General features: G+C 57.6%; 1 protein-coding gene across 10 annotated transcripts in view; it reads left to right on the top strand.

Annotated features, from left to right (window-relative positions):
- AGAP1 (ArfGAP with GTPase domain, ankyrin repeat and PH domain 1) overlaps positions 1–25,310 on the top strand; it is a 391,784-nt gene that overhangs the window by 186,475 nt on the left and 179,999 nt on the right. For all 10 annotated transcript variants that reach the window (XM_037069293.1, XM_037069292.1, XM_037069291.1 and 7 more), the window contains 2 exons: positions 84–239; positions 6,261–6,353. In XM_037069293.1, the coding sequence (XP_036925188.1) occupies positions 84–239; positions 6,261–6,353 (249 nt within the window). The remainder of the gene's footprint in view (positions 1–83; positions 240–6,260; positions 6,354–25,310) is intronic.

Here is a 25,310-nt window from a genome sequence, read left to right as displayed (position 1 = left end):
CCTTGGCGGTGGGACCCGCGTGGGGGTTGGCACTTGGTCACCGGAGCGGGCCCCTGACCGGGCCTTGGTTTGGGTCCTTGCAGACGAGCAATGGGGGCGGCAGCCTGAGCGACTACTCCTCCTCCGTCCCGTCGACGCCGAGCACCAGCCAGAAGGAGCTGCGCATCGACGGGCCGCCCACGGCCAACACACCGACGCCCGTCCGGAAGCAGTCCAAGCGCCGCTCCAACCTCTTCACCGTAAGTGGGGTTCCGCCGGGTGGTTCGGTGACCGTGCAGAACCCACAGTGAGTTCGTGGGGGTGGGGTTGACGTGCGTGGAAGCCTGGGCGCATGTTGAGACATACAGACTTGGGGAATGAGCGGGGTGGGCATTTCTCGGGCTGCAGCGGGTTCTGACTCAAGTATCAGACGTGATGGTGTGAGGGGCTTGTACAGAGAGCTGGGAGTCCCGCGGCTCTCCCAGTCTCTAGTGAGAGGCCCGTGCCCTGGCTGCGGGAGCGAACAGAGCCCTGCCGACCCCAGGTGGGCTCGCCTGGCCTTTCCGGTGGGTGAGAGAGAGCGGCCACCTCCATCCGCACCCCGCCCTCATGGTGGAGCGCCGCAGCACTGGCCTCCCAGGTGCAGGGCTCGTTGGCCACAAGGCTGCCCACCCAGACCTTTCTCTGGAGTCACCTGTGGGGCCTTTCAAAACTGCTGATGGGACCTTGGGGCTGAGGCCTAGGAGCAGGGAGTCCGTGCTTGGGGCCCGGGTGTGGTGGTTTGGGACGCAGAGGACTCAGGCGTGCTGCCTCCCCCACCCCGTCCCTCGCCGCAGTGGACGCCGCTCATCCATCTGAGCCCTGAAACCGCTCCAGGCAGATACTCACCTCGAGGCGCTGGGCGTGAGCAGCCCAGTGTTCCTCCCGGGACTGGGCATGTGCCTTACACGTTAAAGCAGCCGTCCAGCCAGGGGGCGCTGCCCCCCCCCCCGGCGACGTTTGGCAATTCCTGGGGAACTCGTGAGCTGCCCCCGAGTGGGGGTGAGGGCCAGGCCAGAGGTGACTGGCTCCAGGCCCTCGGGGCCCTGTTCGAACTGTTTGACTTCTCTTCTGGTTGGTTACTGCTGATGGCGACAAAGTTCAAAGTTCAGTATTTCGGGGCTTAACTAAAGGCTCTGCAGGGGCAGCTAGGAGGCTGCCCTCTGCCCTGGCGTTGGTGTGTATGTGGCTGCCGAGTGCGGCAGGCCCACCCCCCCCAGGCCCGTGGTGGGTGTCCCACCGGGCACACCCCTCTTTTTGCCGTGTGGCCCGCGCCCCGTGAGCTCTGGCAGGCACTACCGCTGGAGGAACAGAGGGCCAGCGGAGCAGGCCTGGACGCCAGCTCCCCTGCCTGCGGCTGTGTGACCTCGGGCACACGGAACCTTTCTGAACCTTCCTGAACCTTCCTGAGCTGGAAACAGCAGTGGCGGAGGCGGAGGCGGCTGTGGGGCTTGCGGGAAGGTTACCTGGCCGGGCAGGGTCATTTTTCACCACCACTGACGCTGGGAAGCCACTGCAGACCGAGGACAGTGGCCACCGTAGGGGATAGCGCGCAGGGGCCCCGCTCTCTGCAGAGGACGGTGTGTGCACGCGCAAGCTGTTCAACTGTGAAGTCCCTGCAGACGTGCCGCCAGCAACGGCAGTGACGGGGCTTGTGGGCTCGGGGAGGGGGAAGGCGTCACCTCAAGAATGGCTGTGCCCCCTCATGACTCAGCAGAGGGAGGCGCCTCATCCACTGAGGATGGTGAGGGGCAGGTGGGACACCAGTGTGGTGGGAGGGCGAGGGCCCTGACCGTGGACTTGACCCAAGTGTTTTCTGTGTTTTGGTCACTCCTACTAGGACGCGGCGGGAGGACAGGGTGCCAGCGCAGGCTGCCACCCTGGGTGGCCAGTCACGGGGAAAGGGGTGAGAGTCCAGGAGGCATCTTTAAACACAGGGCTGTTCACTAGGGCCGCTCCAGCATGCCTGCCTCCACCTGTGAAGGCAGCTCCGGAATGTGCCAGAAGAGTGTCCCAGACCCTGCAGGTGGGGTGACTGACGAGAGGGAGCTGGAGGCGGGAGGCATCAGAGCGCCAGGGATTCAGTGAGCAAGTGCGTGCCGGCCCCACGGGGCCTGCAGGGGCTCAGGGGAGAGCGGGTGGGCGGGGGCCGCCTGGGCTTCCTCACGCCGCTCACGAGGGTGGCCTCCACGCTCGGGCAGCCCAGGCTCAGGCTGGGAGGCGCCACAGGTGCCGGAGCCAGTGAGAACTCCTCCTTACTCATGTAGCGCTCTTGCCTGGTGATGCCGGGAAGCAGTGCGCTTGTAAAGCACTCAGAGCGTCCAACCACCTGGAAGCAGCTCGCAGGGATGGGGCGGGGGTCGTGCGAGCGGCTGTGCTGGGCTTCCTTCTTGGCCTTTAGGAAGCGGCTGGGGTTCTGGGCGTGGTGGTCCTCGGGCCTGACGCGGGCAGTGCCGGACAGCAGCGGTGAGCGGCCGGCATTTCTAGGTTGGGGTTCTGAGACACCGAAGCACCACTAGGTGTCAGCGTCGGCCAAGGGACGAAAGACGACCAGTTAATTTAGAAATTGTAGCAATTAAGCAACTAAACACCCATTGTTTCCAGCTGTAACCTGATCTTAAATAAGGTGAACTCTCATAGACTCTTCTTCCTTGCTAATTATTGGTGGTCTTGGGCCTCAGTTGGCCAAAAAAAAAAAAAAAGTGTTTCTATATAAAGTGCGTAGCAGGACGGACATGCCTTAGGCTGGGCACTCTGGGGAGAGGTTGGGGTAGACCGGGCAGGGCTGTGGCTCCTGGACCCGCCCAGCGTAGTTATTTGCGCGTCTTGAAGAGGCGTGTGCAGTTCACTAAGCTGCACACGTCGGTTTGCTCACATCCGTGTCTCACGGAGCAGGCCTGCAATGCCGGCCAGCATTCACAGTCCTGGGTGCTTCTGCCTGCATATTTGCCACTTTAAATAAAAATAAACCCATGCACTTTTTACAGAGCAGCAGAAACTTAAAATCTCTCCTGTAGGAGCAAATTACATGCTATGTTGTGGGAATTAATACTTTTCTCATCACAAGTGAAATGATTTCTATTCTTGCTTATTTAAAAAAAAGTTTTGAGCAAAGGAAGGTTGAAAGGCTATAGGCACTTGGTTCCTGGTTTTGAAATGTGGGCTCTCAGAATGGCCGGCACAGCCCACCAGCCCGATTCCCAAGTGGGTGAGTGTCCTGCTGGGGAGAGTGTGGAGACACGCAGGAGTGAAAGCAAGTGTGAGGCACGCTGCTGTCTCACGAAGTGGGCCGGTCTCAGGTCCAAAGCACTATCCCCTTGTGTCTCCCCAAGGCAGCCCTGCCCCACCATCTGGGAACAGCCCTGTCCTGATATCGGGGGCGGGGCCGCTGGGGACCCCTGGTCCACATGGTACCTTTGAAAGCTTAGCGTGTGGTGCCAACACCATTGAAGAGAGCCGGGCACACTTGCGACTGAAGAGTGGGCAAAGATGCCCCCTTGCTCGTGCGTGGAGGCCCACTGCAGAAACCAGGCAGCGAAGTTGGTGTTGTGCAGGGCGCATATGTGGGTGGCATCTGGTGGTTGAATGAGGAGGAGACGCTAGGCCCCTCTGCAGAGGTCCCCAGCTGCTGGCTTACCCACTGGGCCCAAGGTGGGGGGACAGTTTCCTGTTTGCCGGGGTGGGGGGCTCCTGGCAGTGAAGCTTCCAGTCCCTGTAGCAGGTGGCTGCTGGGGTTTCCCTTTCTGGCTTCTTGGCTTCCCTGGGAGACAGTCAAGCATTTTGGCAACGAAGGGAGAGGTGATTAGACCCACTTTCACCTCCCCCCGCCGCCCCTCACTCAGTGTCCTGCGCCCGGTCAGCCCCTCTGCAGGCCTTGCTGCCCTCCTGAGGGTAGGGAGTGTGCTTTTCAGCCAGGTGTGTCAGGACACACTGCTGTCCCTTCTCCAAACACGGGCAGGGGGTACTGAGAGCTGCTGGGCATCTGCTGGTCTCACGGAGCCCTTGCACGGCGGTGCAGGCGGTGCCCCGGGTGCGTCCCAGAGCCAGTGGGAGAGCCGGGGGCCTCCTTGGGGACATGTGTGTGGCGGCGTCTGCTGTCCAGCAGGTTTGATTCCCTTTACCAGTGGACATCAACTTTAGGGACATATATGCCAGCCCGTTGTCCAGAGGAGACCGTGGGCCTAGGCACAGCAGCCCTCCCGCCCACAGCCTGCCTCTGGGCCCTGCCCAAGCAGCTTGGGGGGTTGTGCCTCGTCTCAGCAGTTTCTCGCTCTCACCTCGGGTGGGGGGTCAGGTGCTCCCACGGCTCCTCTGGACCTGCCTCTCCGAACCGTCACCCACTCCAAGCCACTGAGGGGACATATGGGCTGCCTGGAGGAAGATGCTAATTCTTTTGTTTGTTTTGTTAATTATTCTGCTTAGTAGAGAATAATGAAGATGGGTTTCTAAATTCAGAATTTATAAAACTCCAAAAGTCTTTTAAGGAGCTCTTGTTGATTTAAATGTTTTTAAATGTTACCGCTGTGAGCTTTGAGTCTTACTTTTCTAATAGGGAACCTTGAGTCCCAGCTTCCTTGTGGATCGGTTGTGGGGGGGGGGGAGAATTTAGGGCAATCACAGAGCCCTTACTGAGCATTAGTAGCTGAAGAATTAGAGAAAAGGGGGTCTGACCCCCAGCTGAACCTCGTGACAAGGAATTGAGAAACGTCTCCATTTCCTTCCAGCCCACAGGGATAAGCCGTCAGTGTTACATTCTCCTGCAACTCTGTTTTTGTTGCTTGCTTTATTTTATGTTGTCTCACTCCGGGCTCATTCCATCCTCAGAAAAAAGTGTGCAGCGTCGGCACCTGGGTGCTCGGCAAATGTCAGCTCCTCAGTTGTCAGGGAAACTCACTCTTATCTTATCCTCACCCCAGGACATGCTTGTTGATTTTTAGAGAGAGGGGGCGGGAGAGAAACGTCGATCAGTTGCCTCTGGTAACTGCTCCAGCTGGGACCGAGCCCACGGCCCAGCGTGTATGCTGACCGGGATCGAGGCCACAACCTTCCAGGTACGGGGCGGTGCTACCCCGGCCACAGCACACTTTCCCACGAGCGCCCGTGCCCATGGAAGGGCTCCCTGAGGAGCCCCCTTTTAACAAAACCAGATGCCCGTCTCACACCCTGGGAAAGGGGTGCCATTCGCCCTTTGCCACAGCGCCGGACACCGCCAGGTCTGCTCGTTTCATACATCATCTCAGGTTTGAAAAGCACGTGAAAATGTTTCTCCATTTTCAATATTGCGTGAGTAATGTTCCCATTGAAAAGTAATGGAGTGAAGTTGTCACTTGTCAGCACAGTTATTAAGGAGGACGAGTCCCCAGTCTTTCTCTCATAATGAAATAAATCTGTCAGGAGATCGCTGCTCACACTTCCTCGGGCCACCGCGAGGCGGGGCCTTAGCCGCGACGGCCCTCCAAGCCGCCCAGGTCCTGCCAGCCTTGTGGGGCGGCTTCCCCTGGGGTGGCACCGCTGCCCACCACACCGGCCGATCGCCAGCTCAGGGTTGCCAGCCATGCGGCGGGGAAACTGTCCCGGGGACTTTGCCAGTGAAGCTGCTTGTTCCCCTCCAAGCACTGACTTACTGTCAAAGGTATTTTCAACTTCTTCCCGTTTGTTCATTTTTGTGCTGTTAAACCAGTTGGACTTTGAATTTGCTGTTTTCTCCCCGTGCAGAAGCAATAAAAGGAAAGATTACTGGCACCTTGGTATGAATCGGGGGTACGCCATTACACCGCACAGCCGAGTCGTTAATGGAATTTTCTTCAGTGCTTCAGATGTTAATTAAATGTATACATTTACGTCGCAGGCTTCCCAAACGAGCAGTGAGGAGCCCCTTTCTCCTCGGCTGGATTAACTGCAGCTTCAGGATGTGTTTTCCTGTTGGGCGTTACTGTTCTGTACGGTCCATTGGTCTCTAGTAATTGAATTTTAAACTCTTTTAAAAAAAGAATTAAAAGATAATTTTGCAGGGGAAAAAGTTTAGAACATTCTCTGTGGAACGAGGCAGCCGTGGAGATGAAAGAACCCAAGGCCTGCGTGGAGGGCGTGCGTGTGTGCGTACACGCACACACGCACGCGCTCACACCCCACGAGTGGGTCCTGGACCCAGGTTTGCAGAAACTGCCCAGACGAGTGCAGGCCTTGGGCCCCCTGTGAACCGCCACCCCGACCGAAGGCTAACTTTGCTTTTGGTTTTGCAGTCTCGGAAAGGGAGCGACCCAGACAAAGAGAAGAAAGGCCTGGAGAGCCGTGCGGACAGCATCGGGAGCGGCCGCGCCATCCCAATCAAACAGGTACGCCCCGCCCCCTGCCCGGCCCTGCCCCCGTGGCTGCGACACACCCAGGCCCCCCGGCCTGGACGCCGGCTCGCGCGGAGCTTTGTTTGATGTGCTGTTGATGAATGTGGAAGTCACTCACTTGACATCAATTAGAAGAGGCTCCTGTGTGTATTGAAATGGGATCATTAGAATAAGAAGGGAAAACGCGACAACAGACCCTAATGAAGTGCGGTCTGCCCGCCGCACATGTAGCACGCTCCCAGGCTGAGCCGGCTTCAAAGGCCGCCTTTGTGGCTGGGCTTTGATTGGGCCGAGGGCCGCCAGGCGACGGGTAAATCAGACCTCCGCACGAGAGCCCCTTGTGAGCCCAGGAACGGCCCGACGTGGCCCTAATTTGCTCGCGCAGACGGACATCTGAACGCTGTTTCAGGCCAGTTTGTAACAACGAGGCAATTAGTTGTGATAATCATAGCCAGTGTGTCAGCTGTGTGCTCTTGTTTGTGATTTGCTAATGAAGGAATTGTAGCTTTGATTAGGTTCGGTTTCATTTAGACCTTATTACATAAAGGAACATTTACAGCTGAAATGTGGGGCCTTAATTAAACTTCCTCATTACACGCGAGGACCTGCACTCGAGCATTTGTTTTGGCCTCAGTTGCCAGCCTGGAATGGGTTTTCATCTGCCCGGAAACCAGACACCGGGTCCCTGTGTGTCAAGAGCAGAGTGGGAACTCACATGACGTCTTTAGCTGTTGTGTTTCTAAGGGAATAGTGAGCTCATCCCGGCAGCCTGGCTTCTGGAAACGGCACCCTTCCGTTCCGTTTGCTAAAGAAGGCCGATGGGTTGAGAGTGTGTCCTGCCTGGGACAGGGAGACCCCCCCCCCCCACCCGGGCAGGACCCTGGCTCTGCCTCCCAGGCCTGGCTGGGACCGCTTCGTCCCCTGGGGCATTGCTCCTGGCCAGCCTGTCCTGCAGGTGCCTGGGCCCTTTTTGACAGTTTTTAGGAATTTGTGTTGTCAGTGGCTACCCTTCTCAAGCGCTGGGGTCCTTCGGGAAGGCCTCTGGAGCTAGTTGGGGCGGGGAACCGGCTGGAGCAAAGCGGTTAGGACCCTGTCGTGGGCGGGGGACCAGAGCAGACAGGCCCCAGGGGTCTTTCCGAGCCTCGTGCACAGGCTGGGCGGCCACTGTGTGGAGTGGTGCCAGGCCCCGTTAAGATAAACCACCTGCCATCCTCGTTGCCGTTGCCATGGGGCCGATGTCTTCCCCAGGGAGCCCCACGCACATCGTGGCGTATTCTTTCTGTGTGTGCGTGTTGGTCGGCCCAGCTCTCCACCAAAGGTGATTTTCATGTGCAGCTTTTACGCTGCCCTGACTGTACCCAGTGGGTTACAGAAATCCCTTCACTCCCCTCCTCACCTTTAGTGGTTGACCCTGGGACATTGCCCTTCCGGGAACATTGGAACTGAACACTGGGCGGTTCCTGGAACTCACCTCCAAGGTCAGCCCGGGTGGGCCTGTTCAAGCCGTCAGGTCCCCGGGCACTGGGGCCCGTCACTCGGATTGTGCCCTGCTCTGTGTGGAAAGGGGTTCCCTTTGTGGGCACAGCTCTCCCCTGCTAGAGGGTGGCAGCCACCCCTCAGGCATGAAGTGAGGACTACCCAGTCCTTGGAGGCCTTTCAATTGTGAATACTCAAAACAGTCTTGTGAAGCAAACCTGTGAACCACGGCCACGGGTGCGCCCCCTTCTGGCCAGCCCACGCCAGGCAGGGGCCCTGTCCGAGGACCATGAAACACTGGTGTGTGGAGATTCCAGAGAGAATTTATAAATTCCAGCAAACCTGGGTCTTCGGATGAGTCATACGGGGAGCCTTCTGGCGGACAGCACAGGTCATTGTGGGTTTGTGGACAGTTGTGTAGGCCTGTCTCACATGCATGTGCCCCGGGATGTATGTAAAGGGGCCGAGCTCGTTAGCGAAGGACTGACTCCCCCTCCCCCAGTGCAGTGGCCGAACTCGGAGGAGCGGAGGCAGGGGTCGAGACAACAGAGCCACAGGGCAGCGCTGTGCAGCATGTCCGAGACGCCCAGCAGGCCTGTTCATCACGGAAGCGAGCGATGGAAGGAGCGTTTATTGCTTGTTAAACACCTTGCCAGAGCGTCCTGTCGAATCCCAAACACGGCCATGCTGGGGTGGCCCTGTGTCGTGCGCTTCAAATGAAACCCAGGCAGGCGAGCAGGGCCGGGATCCGGGCAAACCCCCTGCAGGGAGCAGAGTTGCATGTTTAAAACATGCGCAGCCTGACCTCAGGCCGAGGTGCCCGTCTGTGGCTGCAGAAGGACCGTCCACGGCCATCTGCCGGAGCCCGCCACCGGGACACCATGGCCTCGCTCACTGGCCCTGGCGGGGGCCGTGGGAGCCGTTTCATCCCTTGGGGTGTTCGCCGCACCAGGCAGGGTCCTACCCTGCTTGCCAGCAGCGGAGAGCGTGCATTGTCTCCCTGCTCTGCAGGGCCCAGGCGTCGGGGCCCCGCACTCCGGCTTACAGGTCCTTCAGGGCCTCGGTGACCTTTGTGGGAATGGTGATGGTGATGGCGTCCAGGCCGGCCGGTAGCTGTGATCACAGCAGAGCCTTTCTCCCCTCCCTGTGGGAACCTTGTCACGGCGGGTTAGGACACACACAAGGCCCAGCGCGCCCTGCACCCGACCCATGTTGGCGCAGATGGTGCATCCCTGTGACTTAGGTTAACCGTGCCCCTGCACGCTCATAGCCTGTTCGTTGTGAGGACGGGCCCCCCTTCGTTTGGGAGCTGGGGGGGCCACCTAGGCAGGGGTGTCAGCCATCCTCTTCTCCCCAGTTAAAGGCTTCTCATCAGGAAGATGACTTGTTTTGTGCGAAATAACATTTCTGGAGGACCCGGGCCCACCCCCCACCCCCCACCCCCATTTTTGTCCTTTCTGAGGCCGCAGAGGAGATTCGGTTCAGGCAGTTTCTTCTTTTACTAACAAGATAGGGTCGTGGAATAAAAATTAAAAAGCAAAGCAAGAAAAATAAAAAGCCAGAGGCCCGCTCGGTGGCGCGGCCTGTCACGTATGAATTTTTCATCGCTGTGGAGACTTGTACGTACATAACCGCCTGATTGCGGTGGGAGTTGGGGAGCTCCCGTGGTGTCATTTGCATAAATCTTGTTAAGTCAATGGCAGTTAATGAAGTACAAATGAGCCCGGAGAAGGTGACATGCAAATCGTGGGTGGCAGATGGGAGGTCTGTTTGGGGGACGGCAGCTGTGTGCTCTTTCTTTCCTTCCCTTTCGCATTTTTTAATCTCTATATTATTGGACAGATCGCAGTCTGGGCCCTGGCCCCCTGCTTCCCGCAGAGTCCGTGCCAGAGCCAGACCCCTGCTCCGGTCCCTCACCCCTCACCCCGACACCCTGCGCCCCGATGCCAGCCCCTCTGAGAGAGAACAGCAGACCGAGGGCCCAGCCTCCCCACCTCACACTCACTAACCTGCCCTCCGGAGTGTTTGCATTTCTGACGTCTTGATCCGTTTATCTCGTCCTGCTTACAGTTGTTTTTAATTTGGTGGGGGGAATGAGAAAACGCCACTGATTTTTTTTTTTTTAATCCTCACCCGAGGATGTTTATTGATCTTGGAGGGAATGGAAGTGGGCAGGGGTGGGGTGGGGCAGGGAGGAGAAAGGAGGGAGCGTGGATCGGTTGCCCCTCGAGTGCACCCAGCCAGGGCCCTCGAACCCACAACCCAGGAACATGTCCTGACCTGGAAGTGGCCTTGTGGCCTTCCGGTGTATGGATGGCCTCCTGACCGAGAGCCCTGGCCAGTGCCCATGGAATTCTTTTAGGCAGGATGTTGTCTCGTATGAGACTCCTGAGTGAAAGTGAAAAATGGTCTTTATTGTGCTTCTGTTTGGGGGTCTGTTCTCCCTTAAGACGGAGCAGGGGTGGCCACCCGGCTGTTGTTCCGCATCCCAAGTTCGCAGGCCGGATGGGGTGGTTGGCCCAGGGCTGGTGCGGACTGGGGAACCGGCGGCAGAGGGCCACCACGTCCTTCAGCTGTGGCCAGGACCCCTCCCCAGGAGTGTGCACCCCTCAGAAGGGCCCCCCACAGGGCTCTCTCAGTCATGGCTAGTGTGGCCCTTGCCTGGTGGTTTATTTTTTTTAAAGATTTAAGTGCCAGCGAGACTCACCGGGAGCTCTTAGAGATTTATGGGCAAAATACTGCACGGGCTCACTGCTGTTCGAAGTGCTTTACTTATTTCCTCATTTGGTTGATAATTTGAGAGAGACACACCTCCATTGGCATTGGACAAAGGTGTACGAGGGGAGATGTGAGCCGTGGTGACCACCATGGCGGCCACTCGGGCCCCCACTCTGTTGCATGTTCTACCACCTTGGGCCCAGCGAGTCCCACTGGAGATCGGGGAGTATGCGTACCTTTGGGGTGCTCCATGACCTACTGGCTTCACAAGACTTGATAGAGTCTTAATGTTGACCTTGAACCCGGACGTCATGGCCACATCCAGAGTGAGCCGGCAGAACAGAGGTTTCTTTGCAGCGGCCAGCTGCATCATGGGAAGCCCTTCCTCTGGAGGCAGAGGGAGAGCCAGCTGGTGGAAGTTTCTGGAAGCATGGTTTTGAAGTTGTGCAGGGTTTCGATTCTCAGTTGAGTGGAAAGAAGCAATTGCTGGTCGAGCACAGGGCACCTCTGGGGTTGGTCTCCGGGGCCGCTGACCCACGCCGTCTGGAACTGGGCCCCACGCGGTGGTGGGGGGGGGCTGTCTGGAGTCGACAGATTAAAAGCCGCCTAATGACACTCACTTCAACGTCTCCTGAAAGCTGGGTATCCTTCACAGCCGGCAGCTGACTGCCCCGCTGTTGTGTGCACTCGTGGGGGAAACGGAACCAAAGAGCAGGGTGAACCTGGGGGGCGGCTGGGCGGCCCCCCCCCCCGGCTCCTGGGGCAGGCAATCCTGCAGGCCCCCGTGCCTTCTGCTCCTCATCTTCAACTCCAGGGCGCGGGCGCTTGTTGAGCCCGACCCTGAGGAGCCGAGGTGGGCGGAGGGTGCCCTGGGAACACGCTGTTCGCCCGGGTGGCAGATCAGTGTGCCTGGGTGTGGGGGCCCGTGTAGTCCCCTGAGGCAGGTAGTTTACTGACGTGGACCCCGTGCCCTGGAAGCTGATTTACCTCATGTGGGTGGACAGCTCCCGGGGAGCATCATGTCCACCCAGCCTGGCGTGCGCCGGGCACTCCACCAATTACGATTATTAACTTGATGGGTCAGGTGGGTGCGCCACATGCCTTTAATTCAACTCTTTAGAGATTTTCCCATCATTGGCAGGACAGTTCAGGACATGTGGATGCCTACCTGGTACGTCACCAGTCTGTGAATGAGTAGGGCCCACCCTCCCCCATCCCCTGGACCCTTTGGGCAATGTAGGTGGATGGCCACGTGTCTCTAGAAAATGCTTAGGGGCTTCATGGACCAACACACTAAGTCCATCAGTTAAACACCAACCTGCGGAACAGTTTTAAATAGTCCTTCCCTTGACCGCGAGGTCTTCAGGAGGGTGACACAAAGTGACGTGTGCTGTGGTGCCTGATCCAGTGTAAACTGCTGTGCAAACAATCTCATTTTGGAGCGGGAGGTTCGCTTTAAGATTCAGCATCTCCTCTGTGTATCTATATCCAGGAGCAGAGAGAGTATCTGACCAAGTGAAGCATTTCCGCAGAATATTTATTTTCTTTTCAAAATTCAACAGTGATGATGAAACCCAGTTCCTTATGAGCTCAGAAAGGTAAACTCAGGCCAGATAAGAGGAACGTTTCTCAAAGCTAGCGCTCCCTTGTGTCTCCAGAGTTATTTTTGTCTTGATGCGTCAGTGTGATGCTTCAATTTCAGCGTCGTTTCCCATCACACTCGACGCTGTGCAGACGGGCTCGGGGTGGAGGAGATGCTGACCGCCCCGCTGGCTCGGTCCGGCGGGGGCCCCACCGCCAGGACGGTCAGGTGGGGTGCGGGGGCGCTGTGTTGAAATACCCTGGCGCTCAGCAACCGTGGGCACTGTGAGGCTGTGAAGAGGACGGCGAGGGACTTGGAGGCAGAGACAGTCCCACTGGGCTTCGAGGTTCTGTGGGCGGTCCCCAGGGGCAGGACTGGGGAGTGAGCACAACCGTGGGGAGGAGGGGCGGAGGAGGTGCCGGGGGGACCTGGGGAGGCAGCGCCATCCAGAGGCCATGGGCTGTGGCTCAGGAGGGCCACCAGAGGGGTGGTGACTTCTGCACAGTGGCTTTGGGAGCTCCGACACGATCCCCACCCATTGGCAGTGGGAGGGAGTGAGACCTGCAGCTCCAGGCCCCCCCACCCCTCCCCCTGCCCCTCCCCCCGCCACCGGAGGGTCGCCTGCAGCCAGTGTCCCTGGGGGCCACCAGAGCAGCCTTTGCTTTTCGGGGCCACTGTGCCCCTGTTGTCCCTGATCTGAGGGTTTCTTCCCTCGTGTTGCGTCCTCCCTGTAGCGATGGCGATGGGCAGTCACACCCCATCAGAGTGTTCGGGGTTGCCAGCGTGTAATGGGTACTTCCTCAGTGCCAGAAACGCAGCTGGACTTGCTCTGTCGTCCCCTTGAACTAGGCAGTGGTGGGTGCGGTGGCCCTCCTTCCACAGATGAGAAGAGTAAGGGTCATGCAGCTCTCAGTCTGCTAGGGCTGCCGAGACAAAATACCGCAGGCGGGGCTGTCTTCACAGTGGAAACTGGTTTATCATGGTTCTGGAGGCTGGAAGGTCAAGGTGGCATCGGGGTTGGTCCCAGGGGGCCTCTCTGCCTGGCCTGTGGACACCGCCGTGTCTGTGCACCCCCTCCGTGTGCCCCCCCTCCCTCGCCCATCGGCCTTCAGCAGCAGGTTGACCGGGCCCCTCCCCCCATGACCTCATTTAACCTCGATTACCTCTGTAAGGGCCCTGTCTCTGAATAAATTCACACTGGGTTGGGCCCCCATGCAGGGATTGGGGGGTGGGGGACACAGTCCTACCTGTGACTTTTCTCCACCCGTCCTAGGCCTTCCTGGTTCTGTCAGGTAAGGCCACTAAGTTCCTATCAACATTGGGCTCCGTGTATTGGGTAGGAAACATACAAGATCCAGAACATTGAGTTGAGGGTTTCAACTCAGTCCATTTAGGTGCCGGCAAACTGTCACCGGGGATGACACTGTCCTTCGATGTCACCCCCAGTCAGCAGGGGCCCTGCAGGTTGGTTTCCAACAGGGAAGCGAGGTAATCAGCCCGCGCTCGTCGGACCTTCTCCTGTGGGCAGGTCGTCTCGTGCGTTTGTCTGTCTCCAGTCACGTGATCTTATTTACCGCTCTGCCCACCTGAGAGCTCACTGCCAACTGCAGGGCGGCGTCCGAGGCTCCCGGGAAGGTCGAGTCCCGTTTCCAAGGTTAGAGAGCTAATACGTGACAGAGCTCACGTCCCGGAGTTCTCTGTAATATGGTTGGTTCTACCACAGTCCTCACTGTTCCCTTCACCCCGATTAATCTGCACTCACAATGACCATCTTTTCTAAACCAGATCAGAAACTGAGTAGCCAGCGGGAATCTGCACAACGTGGCGTCTGTCTTATTCGGGGCCGTTCCGGAAAGCGCACGCTCTCTGGTGCCTGGCCTCGCCGTGGACCTCTCGCTGGGGCCCAAATTGGGGCCCTGGAGGCCCTGGAGGTTGACCGTGAGGTCAGGGCTGGCTCACAGGAGGTTCCAGCCCCTGACTGGATACATGGGGTCACTTGGGGCTCCTTCACACACATGTAGCTCCCCACTTTTAGGGGGTGGTACTGATGCTCATCACAACCAGCCTGTCTTCAGGGCCCACGTCCGATGCCTCCTGCTCAGGAAGGTACCCTGTCTACGAGAAGTGGTGTCTGCCCCCACCCCTGCCCTGACACACCTGGTCAGGTCTGGGGCTCTTGCTGCCACCTTCCCTGGTGCAAGGACAGGGGCGTCCCCCACAGGCCCCCTGCCCACGTGTGTCCGGACAGAGCGTGTCCTGGGTGGGGCTCCCCTCCTGCAGCATCCGCAGGTCAGAGTGGGCAGGTGGGCAGGCACCAACGCAGTAGACGGGGCAGGTCAGTGCCGTAAATGGGCTTCTTTATCAAACAAGTTTTCTGTTTGCTTAAAAAATACACCCCCCCACACACACGTTTGTTCAGAAATATATTCATATTGCAGAGTGAGCAACTTATTTCAGTGCTCCGCGATTTTGCCTGGCCGTGCAGCACCTGGGGCGCCACTGTGTGTCGTGAGACCCGAGCGGCCGGCCTCGCCGCCTTCTAACACTGCTCTGCTGCTCTTCGGTGCCCACGCGTGAAGAAATCTCATCTGAACAAACGTCTCCGTTATGTAGTTTTGCTTGTAAGAATTTTGTGTCGAACTGGCAAATTGTAGGACTCTGGGCTGTTTCCCTCATAGCTGGATTTTTACCCCATTCCATCCATGTCAGCCACAGCCCTCCTGACGTAATTAGTGCTAACCTCGAGAATGTTTGTCGTCAAAGTTCTTCTGTAGAAAAATGATTTATATTGGTTTCGATACACAAAAAATGATTTTGTGGAGAAGTACGAGTGTCCCGGCTCCACAGGCGCACTGGTGGAGACGCTGTGGCGGATACGAGGTTGGAAGTAGCGAGCAGCGAAGAGACGGGTGGGCAGTGCTCGTGCCTAAATGCTAGAAACTTAAAACAACAGGAAATCATTTCATACTTAGTTTCGTAGTTAACGAAAGACGATAAAATTCTCCTCTGAGCTTGTTAGGAAATACCAGTTCTAAAAGTGCATTGCCATGCACACAAGACTGAAAAAATAAATTTATTCACTTCACCCCACTACTCTCTTTCCAAGAAATTCGTCCCAAGGGATTATTCTTTAGGAGAGGCACAAAGAAACCTTCAGTGCGACAAACCGCCTGCAGCAGAGTCGGCCGCACTGTCAGAGCCCGGAACTGCCGGAGCCCAGCAAGCAGGGAGTTGAGCTCCGGCTATCGTCCGCTGGACGCTGCTGGGGAGGTGTGAAGAGTGTTCACAAAATAGTGAAAGCATAAAGCTAGTTTATGATTAGGACAGGGAAGTATATGTACATTTGGTTTAAAATTGGGTGACTAGAAACAGAAGGGAACTGGAGAACTTGAATGTAACTTGAGTGAAGTAACAAAACTTGGAGAGCCGCACAAACTGCGGTTCCCCAAGCCTGCCCCCTGGTGCCCCCTGGTGGTCAGTGTTCCAAACGGACCCTGACGTGGGCGGGGCAGCTGAGCTCCCTGGCAGACCTGACCCCGTGCCCTTGGGGACCGAGGCCAGGGCCTCTGGGTGTCCCATCGCTTACCTGCTTGTTGGCTCCCACTCCCAGACAGCTCCTCAGTCTTGACGTCTCATGACCTTGACGCAGTTTGGGGTCGGGTAAAGGGGACTGGCTCTCTGCATCTGCTCTGCTTTAGGCTGTTGAGTGGTTTTAGGCTCTTGAGTAGGCTCACGGGGTTACCCGTGTTTGGCCGAAGCACCCTGGAACTCAGTGCCCTCCGTGCCCTCAGCAGCAGGCACATGATAACCACATTGCCTTCCTGTTGGTGGCAGTGACCTTGGCTGTGCGGCAGAGGTGGGTGGGGTCAGCAGAATCGCTCCACCAGCAGTCACTGCTTTTCCCCTTGAAGATGCGAAGGACTCTCGGGTGGGTGTACTGAGTCAGCTGGTGTTCTGTAAAAACATTTTTAGGCATGTAAATTGTATTCAACAACAAGTGGGCTTTGAACACGAAGGCCATCTCCTTTGGAGAAGTGTGTGTGGTCTTGAGTAGCACATCCCAGGGCCCAAGTGTGCACGTGTCCGTGTGTAAGTGGGTATGGCCTGCTCCCCCTTATCCGGGAGCGGCAGACGCCTGCATTCCAGGGTGCACCTTCTGATGGGGGGGTTTCCAGAGCGCCCATGACATGCAAGCCCGCACGCCTTCCGACAGAGCAGTGCTTGGCACTCCGCATTCGCAGCCAGAGGGGAAGGACAGCTACGATTGGTCCGAGTGACTCTTGTTTTTCAATCCTCGTTGACTTACTGGCGCGGAAATACCACCTAGCCCCTCCTGGGTGGACTGAAGGGGCACTGGGGGGAAATTTGATGTTTTCTGGGCATTTGAGCAGGAGCAGGAGGGGCCCAGAGTGGGGGAGGAGTCCACGTGCTGGGAGATTATGGGGACCAGAGAAGGGGGGCAGCCCCCAAACACAGGAGTGACCAGAAGCCCAGAGCCTTGCCAGAGGGTGGGCATGGGGGCAGTTCTCACTGGGCACTAGGGGGGCTCAGAGCTGTTGCTTCCTTCCCGTGAAAATCACGTCAGTGAGGGACACAGAGGAGGTCAGAGGGCCGCTGCGGCCGGGTGTGGCCCTCGGCCGTGTGCCCAGGCCAGCGGCCTGGGAGTCCGGCCACCCTCCAAGTCTGCTGGCACTGGGTCTCAGGTTGGTTTCTGCTACTCAGGAGTTGACATTTTTTCCTTAATTGACCTCATAATAAAGAGTACACGTGTGTACAAGTGTATATGTAGAATATGTATGTGTTTAGGTAATGTGTTGACGTGTACTGATTCCATACATTAACCCTATCTTTCCCTGTGATCCTCCCCATTTTGCCCAAATGATCAAATATGTTCCTCGTGTGTTGGAGTTTCGGTGTCCTCACACAGAGCATGCTGTCCGTGAAGTGGAGACGTGCCCTCCCTTGTAGGGAGGCAGAGTCCCTGGGAGGGGTGAGTGACTTGCCCGGATGCCGTGGTGCTCTGCGCAGGGGCCAGGACCCGCCTCTTTCTGCTCCAGTGGTCTCCCACCATTGTTAACATTGATGTCACAGGAATTGTCTTTATCCTCAGCTATTAAAAAAAGTAGAAGTAATTGCTCTGGCTGGCATGGCTCAGTGGATTGAGTGCCAGCCTGTGAACCAAGGGGTCACCAGTTTGATTGCTGGTCAGGACACATGCCGGGGTTGCAGGCCAGGTGCCAGTAGGGGGTGCTCAAGAAGCAACCACACATTGGTGTTTCCCTCCCTCTTTCTCCCTGCCTTCCCCGCTCTGAAAAATAGTCTTTAAAAAAGAAGAAATAACAGCTGATGTTCGACCTGTTTCTATTGCATTACGAGCAGACCGTTTTTCAGAGCTTTGCACCACCCAATTGGACTGAGCTCAGCGCACAGGAGAGAGCGGAGGGAGCTCCCGGCTCTAAGGGGCCTGGTCCTGACCGTGAAGAACCCATGTTTGTATGTCCTTCGTCCAGCAGGTTCTGACACTCCCCGACCCACCCCGCATCCCTGTGAGGCTTCGTGCGACATTCTCTGCATTTCAGGGATCAGGAGGCTGAGGCTCTGCTGGTGTGGGCTCCGAAGGCCAGGAGGAGGCGGGGACCAGATTTAAGCCCACGTCTGCCTCTTCCCCAAACTGCCACCTCCTCACCCACTGCTGAGCCTCTAGCGTGACTTCATGGGGAATGTTAACAACTTGGACACAGGGCCACACCCAGGGACCACGGTCAGTGGGTGCCCGCAGCGGGGCCTGCAGTCGGTGGCATCTGGACCCTCTGCCGGACCCCTGTCCCCTCGCTGCAGAGGTGCTCTGAGTGGATTCCACGGCAGTCGTTCCTAATCAGTGTCGGGGATTTGCTGTGGTTTTAATTGCTTGATTACTAGTTCTTTCCAATGGACTGTGCTCGCTGTGGGCCTTGCAAACGGGTAACTGGTAGCTACCAGCGTAATTAAATACCGCAGAGCACTTGGCTGCGGCCGCGCTGAACTGTGGAGAAATAATGTGGACAGCCAATCAAAAAGAGACCCTGTAAACTCATTTACAGTGGCGGTGTGTGCAGGGGCCATCACGGAGTGCTTATTGCAGGAGAAATTAAAGAGACAATTCTGTGCGGAGAGGCAATATAGAAATTAGTTCCCGAATTACTCGTTAATTGATTTGGTGATTCCCTGGGGTCTGCAGGCTCGCGTCTCCTCCCTTTTGGTCGTTGCGTTCAGTTAACGGTGACTGTTCTCAGAGCAATAAAAATGTTTTTCACACTTCGATTGGATGCGTCCTTACCGCAGCCTGCCCACACTCGTGTTTGCAGAAGCAAATGTATATATTTGTGCCTTAAACACAGCAGGTGCGTGGTTGCTTTCTGTGCGCCCATCAGGGAGCCGGTGCCTCCGTGGAACCGCACGGTTTCTGCAGGAGGAAGGCGTGCTTCTGTGTCTCCTGCCGGAAGGAGGTTCCCTGGGTCCCCCCCCAATGTAAACCCTCCTTTTATTATCAGTAGAGGAGGGGATTCGGTGGGCTTGATTTATGAAAGTCTTATTGTCTGCAATTCAGCGAGAGTAACCGTACGAGAGGCCATCTGTAGAAACATGCAGATTGCCCCTGGAAACGATGCTGGAAGACAGGCCAGGCCCTCCACTCTGAAATGGCATGGGGGTTGGGGGGGCGCCGTGAGCCAGCCGGGGCCGGGTGCGAGCCCCTGGGGTCTGTTCCTCATCTGTCCGTCTGTCCCTTCCTGCTCGTGACAGACAGGAAGCGACTTTGGAATTATGCACATACCTGTGCCTCTTAGCTGAAGCAGCCAGCAATGGTGGTCCCTTTGGGGTTTTTAAAGGACCCCGGCCACCCTTTAGACAGGTGGCCTCGGCGTCATTGCAGACCACACGGTTTTAATACCTCGTTTGCGGAAAAGCAGCATAAAAAGACTTTTTGAAAAACACCATTCCATTCATTTCAGGCCAGTCTGTTGTTTTTGTTACCCTCCCCCACGTTCCCCCATGTTCCCCCACGTGCGCATCATTTACTCAGCTACATTTAGGGCAATTGATGTGTATTTCAACGTCAACTTTTAAAACTGTGGCAATACTCTGATACTCTGTTTCCATTAGGTCAGTTTCCCATTAGGAAGAGCAGGAAAGGTTTGCATTTAGCACAGTCTTTGTTAAGGAGAACAGAGTTGGGGTGACAATTACTACTTTGTAGACCTGACTCAAGGATGTGCTTTTCTACGAAGTTCAGTCTGTTTGCACATTGGTCGATATCTACACGACAGGTCACCTTCACTCTGAAGGATGGATGCCATGCATTGGAAGGTGTCCCCGGGGCCGGGAGAGGCACAGTGTGGGCTCTTCCTAGAGACAGCAACACCGCCCCCCCGCCTCTGCCCCGTGACCTCTATTCCAGACCCAGACCAGGTCCTCGTGGCCGCCCTTGATGGTACTGCAGTCCCGGTGACAGGGACCGTCCAGGACCCGTAAGGCCCGGCCCCTGCCTGCTGGGAGGTGCACCCTGGCTGATGTGGGCATCTGGCCATGGTGAAAGAAAGCTGGACCCCAAGTCTCCTGGTCACACCCTCTGGGTTTATCCCTTGTCATTCCACCTTCACTGCTGCCTCCGCATTCCCTGTTGGACACGCTGCCTCGGAGAGCTCTGTCCGCCAGTTCCTTCACAGAAGGTACCTGTCGTTAGCACTTCCCTCTGTCCTTTGATTGGAAAGGAACAACCCTTGGTTTCACCTCAGAAGCAGTGAATTTATAGCCCTCCCTCCCAGCCCTGCTCTGTGGCCAGGAAGCAGGACTGAGTAAGATGGACCTGCTTTCTGTTTCTGGGTGATGTGGGTGGGGGGTCCCTCCTTGGAGGACTCAGCACCAAATTGCATTATCTCCCTGCAGGGTAGGGTGGGGTTCAGGCACAGCTCCGGTGGAGTGCCCTCCTGCGGTGCCTTTCCCAAAGCCCAGAGGGCAGCAGGTCCATGCCCTGGAGGGTGTAGGAGGGGCGCGGCTGTAAACGTTTTCTCTTTTAAAATGCGTGACTTTCATCTCCTCTACAAGCCCGTCTCAGGTTCCAATGTGTTTGCTGTTACTCATTGGAGCTCTGACTCTGTCTCCCCTAAGGCTCACCGTGTCTGCGCTGTGGACTCACACGTGTGTGAGCTCTTGGTGGACCCCGGGGTTCACAGGTCCCCGCTGAGCGCCCCCGGGTAGGGGCCATAGGCACCCCAGGCCCAGGATTTGGAGCCGCAGGTGAGAGCTGCCTGTGAGGCTCTAAGACGACGAACATTTCTCTGATACTTCTGTGCTTTAATGACTGTTTCTACTAATCCGCATACTAATAACTTTTTATGGTTCACCCTGAGTGGGTGATATTTTGATACATTAATGAGCCTTATCAATGACTTCCAAAAGTTCTCCAGTCCGCCAGGATGCTCTGTCACAGTCCCCAGAAGGAAGGAGGAGCGGGGGGAGCCAGGGCCGAGCATCCGCCCTCCGTGCGCAGTAAATCGTGGGTGCCATTGGCCGCTAGAAGGACATCCGTCACTAAATTACATTGAAGGTGTCAGCCCACACTTCCCAGTTTTAGTGTGGATTTCCCTTAAAAACCGCTCGCCTCTTTCGGACAGCGTGTCCTGGTCATGGGGAAGCGTGAGCTTCAGCGATGGCAGGGTCCTCGGTGGCGGCGGAGTCCCAGGAGGGTGGCGCATGGAGAGAGAGCCAGCCAGGTGCTGCAAGTGGGCACTGGGTGACACATGGGGCACCTCCTGGGCCATACTAGGGTGAACAGGTACCTTTTCCAGGTGTCACGGCACCTTCACTGTCTTTTGTGGGGGCCCCTCTGAGAAAGAGATGCGTCCTCATGGGTGGGAGGCATCGCTCGGGACGCCGTCACCCCCCGTTTGGGGATCAGGGGTCTTGCATCAGCTGCGTTTTCATGGGCTAATGTGGAGGTGAGTCTAGGTGGTGTGTGTCCTCTGTCCCTGTGGTCTTTCAACATCTGGCCCCACTGGGGCAGCATCACGTGACCTGGCCACCCTCGACCTGGTGCTGCCCCCGGCCCAGCCTGGGCAGCGAGTGGACCCCAGGGGCACGAGTGAGTCACTGCAGCACAAGTCCTCTCCCTGGTGGAGATGTCTGTTCCCCGTGTCCGTCACCTGGTGGGGGCGGCATCTGTAGCTCTGCCCCTGGGCTTCCAAGGATGGAGGCCTCCGAGGGCTGAGAGGAGGGCTGCACTGACCAGTCCGATTGTCAGTGAGGCCCTGAGACCTTCGGGGGGGGGGGGGCGTTCTCGAAGGTTCCAGGTAGGGCCGGGTTGGTAGTTGCTGCCCCTCTGAGAAGGTGGTCGTGACTTTAGCTTCTTACAGATGCCAAAGGGATTTTTTAAGANCCACTGGGGCAGCATCACGTGACCTGGCCACCCTCAACCTGGTGCTGCCCCCGGCCCAGCCTGGGCAGCGAGTGGACCCCAGGGGCACGAGTGAGTCACTGCAGCACAAGTCCTCTCCCTGGTGGAGATGTCTGTTCCCCGTGTCCGTCACCTGGTGGGGGCGGCATCTGTAGCTCTGCCCCTGGGCTTCCAAGGATGGAGGCCTCCGAGGGCTGAGAGGCAGGGCTGCACTGACCAGTCCGATTGTCAGTGAGGCCCTGAGACCTTCGGGGGGGGGGGGCGTTCTCGAAGGTTCCAGGTAGGGCCAGGTTGGTAGTTGCTGCCCCTCTGAGAAGGTGGTCGTGACTTTAGCTTCTTACAGATGCCAAAGGGATTTTTTAAGAACAGTGATGATAAATGCTGTTTCGTTTTCCCAACTCAATGTCCCTTCAACTTTTTCTTTGTGGGAAACACTCCCCGAACCATGAGGGTTTTTTTCCCAACTCAATGTCCCTTCAACTTTTTCTTTGTGGGAAACACTCCCCGAACCATGAGGGTTTAGTCTGCTGGCGTGGCGGCGGGTCCGTCCTTGCGCCGAGCGGCCGCACGGCCCAGGCTGTGCAGTGGGCGCAGGTGGCCCGGAGGATGCCGTGGGCGTGGCGGCAGTTGCAACGCAGCAGGCGTGATGAGGGGGGCCCAGGCGTGGAAGGTGCTGGAGGGGGTGGGACGTCCTCTGGGGTGGGGGGTGTGCAGGCAGAGTGGGGGAGCAGAGGGGTTTGGGGAGGTCACCAGTAACTCGTGGTGAGGGCACCTTGGACTGGACGCTTCCTCTGGAAGAGAGAGGAGGACTGGGGTGAGACTAAGGAGAGCAGAGCCTGGTGGCGGGCAGAGGACTGCTGTCTCAGAGACGGGCAGGCATCCCGATGACTGGACCCTGGCAAGAGCAGTGACTGGGGAGCACAGGCCCTCACAGACAGGACTGGGAGGGTTTCCGGATGACACCTGGTGGGTGGGACAGAGCGGGCCGTGTTGGTGGCCATGGCAGCTGGGTTTGCCCTGTGTACATCAACCGTGCTGGACGAGGTCATTTCATTTCGAATTGTGCGAAGTTTGTGCTTTTGCTGCCTTTCCTCCCATCAGAGCAGACCTGGGCTTTTCTGACCAGAAGGTGTATGAACCCGGTGAGACTTGCCCGTTGTCTTTGTGACTTGGGGATGTTACCTGAGTCAGAAGCTGTCATTTGAAGGAGACTGTGTGGGTGGTGGGAACTTGGGGCTCACTTGTGGAGGGCGGCAGGGTTGTGATGAGAGCTCGGGTTCCCACCTATGCCAGGGAGGGCCCCAAGGTGCCCCCCCGGCCCCCGCTCCCCCCTCAGACCTCGCAGTGGGTTGAGAGGCCCTCGGGGAACATGGCTGTTTCCTGGGCGTTTTTCAGTTGTCCATCTCACAATGGAAGTGGTTCCTGAGCAGTCTTGCTCTCCTCGGCTGTGCCCCTTGGGGAGCCCAGCAGCCCCCGCCCAGAGGACTGGTCATAGGTGTCGTCTGCTAAGTAGGGGTGGGACTCCTGGGGAGATGCTTGGGGTGGCGGGGTGTGCTCGCCTGCGGACACCCCTTGGCGTGTCCTGAAGCATTTCCGAGAGGCGACACTGTTCCATGGGCACTCAAGGTGTCCCCAGGCCCCTGCGGGGTGGTTAGAGCTGCTGGCAAGTCCCACCCTGGACTCGAAGTTGGTGGTGGGTCCTGAGTGTTTGCTCTCCCCCTCCTCCTCTTCTCCTCCGTGGAGAGATTTATTTGACAGAGCAGTTTTAGGTCCGCAGCCAAATAAGGTGGAAAGTACAGAAAGTTCCAGCGTCCCCTCTTCCCGCCAGGCACCCCGCCCCTTGTCAGCCGCTGCACCATGTGGTGCCTTTGCTACAGTTGAGGAGCCTACACCCCCATGTCATGTCACCCAAGTTCACGGGGGACTTGGGAGTTCGCTCTTGGCGTTCACGGGTTTGGATTAGTGCATAGGGACACGTCTCCATCATCACGGTGTCACTCTGGGCAGCTCCACCCCCCCCCCCAGGCCCTCTGTGCGCTGCCCAGGCACCCCTCCTTCCCTGACCCTGGTAGCCGGGGGTCTCATTGCCCGTCTTTTCGTGTCTGGCTGTTGAGAGTCACTTCTTACCCTTCATAATGCTCGTTCAAGGTTGCGACGCATCTCTCCGTGAGTGATGGTTCGTTCCCCTGAGAGCTGACATCCCGGTGATCGGACCCGCGGCCGACCCGTTCCCCTCCTGCGGACGCCACGGTGGTCTCCAGCGTGTGGGTTGAGCAAAGTTGTCCTGCGCACTTCGGTGTGGACGGAAATGTCCAGCTCACTGGGGTGAGCGGCGGGAGGCGTGACTGCCCGACTGGCCAGAACAATTTCTGTGTCATCGGGAACTGCCAGCGGGTCCTCCCGGTTGCGTCCCCAGCAGCCGCGCCTGCTGCTGCACGTCCTCAGCGGTGTCCGGTGGCCTAGCATGCATAGTGGGCTGTTGCGACAGGGGTGTGATGCTGTCTGGGTTGACATTGTGGGTCACCGACGGCCTGTGACACTGCGCTACTTCTCGCAGCTTTATTTGGCACCCCACATTGTCGGTGGGGTTTCTGGTCACATCTCATTTCTTTCAGTTTGGCTGTGTTCTTACTGTTGATCTGAGCACCGTTTGTATGTTTCGGTAAGGTTCCTCTATCATTGTCTTTGCGAGTGTTTTCCTGCCGACGGCTCCTCACCTTCTCCTGGCCCAGGACCTCCTGCTCTAAGGCCACGTCCATCGAGGCCCCCAGGCATGTTCTTCATCGCCAGGAAGCCACGACTGCCGCGGCAGGGGGGCTGGGGAGTGTGGCCGCAGAGGGCAGGGGTCCGGAGAGCAGGGTCTGGGCCCACGACCAGGGAGTGCGGGCCTGTGGCTGCCTGGGCTGGAGGCACTTGGCCTTTAGGGAAGACCCGGGGTGCTTGAGGAGGAGGGGCGGGACACAAACGGCCGGGACTGGGAGGTCAGGAGGGGCCGGGTGGAATTGTTTTTGTGAATTGCCGAAAACAAAAAGCAGTCCATGGTCACTGCAGCAAAATTAGGGGGGAGCCCCCGAGATGCCGCTGCTCTGAGCCGACGGGGCCCCCGGGCTCTCGGGCCCTGTTCAGGTGCACTTTCTCCGGAGCCCTTTTCTGACCAATATGCCCCCGGCCCCTCACTCCCGTCCCCTCCACTCATGCACACCCTCCCAGCACCCTGGGCCCCACCCCAGAGCACTCATGTCCCCTGGGTGACCCGACCTGCTCTGAGTTCTGAGAAGGGCGAAATCTTGAGGCTTGGTTCCAGTTAATGTCCCAATAGCTCCCAGTAAATATTTCATGAGCGGACGAATGGAACAGTAATGGGGTGCCCCCACGCGTGTTTATAAAATGGGATCCCACTGCGCGGGCCTCTAGTCCCAGCCTTCCCATGGCGGAGAGGCCACCGAAGCATCGTCCCCACAGACCCTTGGGGGGCAGTGCCTCGGGGCGCAGCGACACCCAGGGACCCAGGTCTCCGTGCACCTTCCTGCCCATTTCCCAGCATGTCTCCAACGGGAGGTATGCTTGGCCAGAGGGCCCAGGGCTTTGAAGGCTTCCGATAGGTATTTCCAAGTTGTTTTCTAGGGAAAATTTACAAACTCACAGTTTGACAAGGATGTGTGCTGTTTCCACGTATTCTTCAGATGTCAGCCGGAAATTCCTCACAGCCTCACCCTCCACCCCCCAGGGGGCCCCCTCCACTCAG

This window comes from Sturnira hondurensis, unplaced genomic scaffold (genome assembly GCF_014824575.4).
Source record: "Sturnira hondurensis isolate 20B ecotype Veracruz unplaced genomic scaffold, ASM1482457v3 Scaffold0018493, whole genome shotgun sequence".
NCBI classification, from domain to species: Eukaryota; Metazoa; Chordata; class Mammalia; order Chiroptera; family Phyllostomidae; genus Sturnira; species Sturnira hondurensis.
The sequence above is the reverse complement of the archived record's forward strand: the minus strand, read 5'-3'. Positions and strand labels throughout refer to the sequence as shown.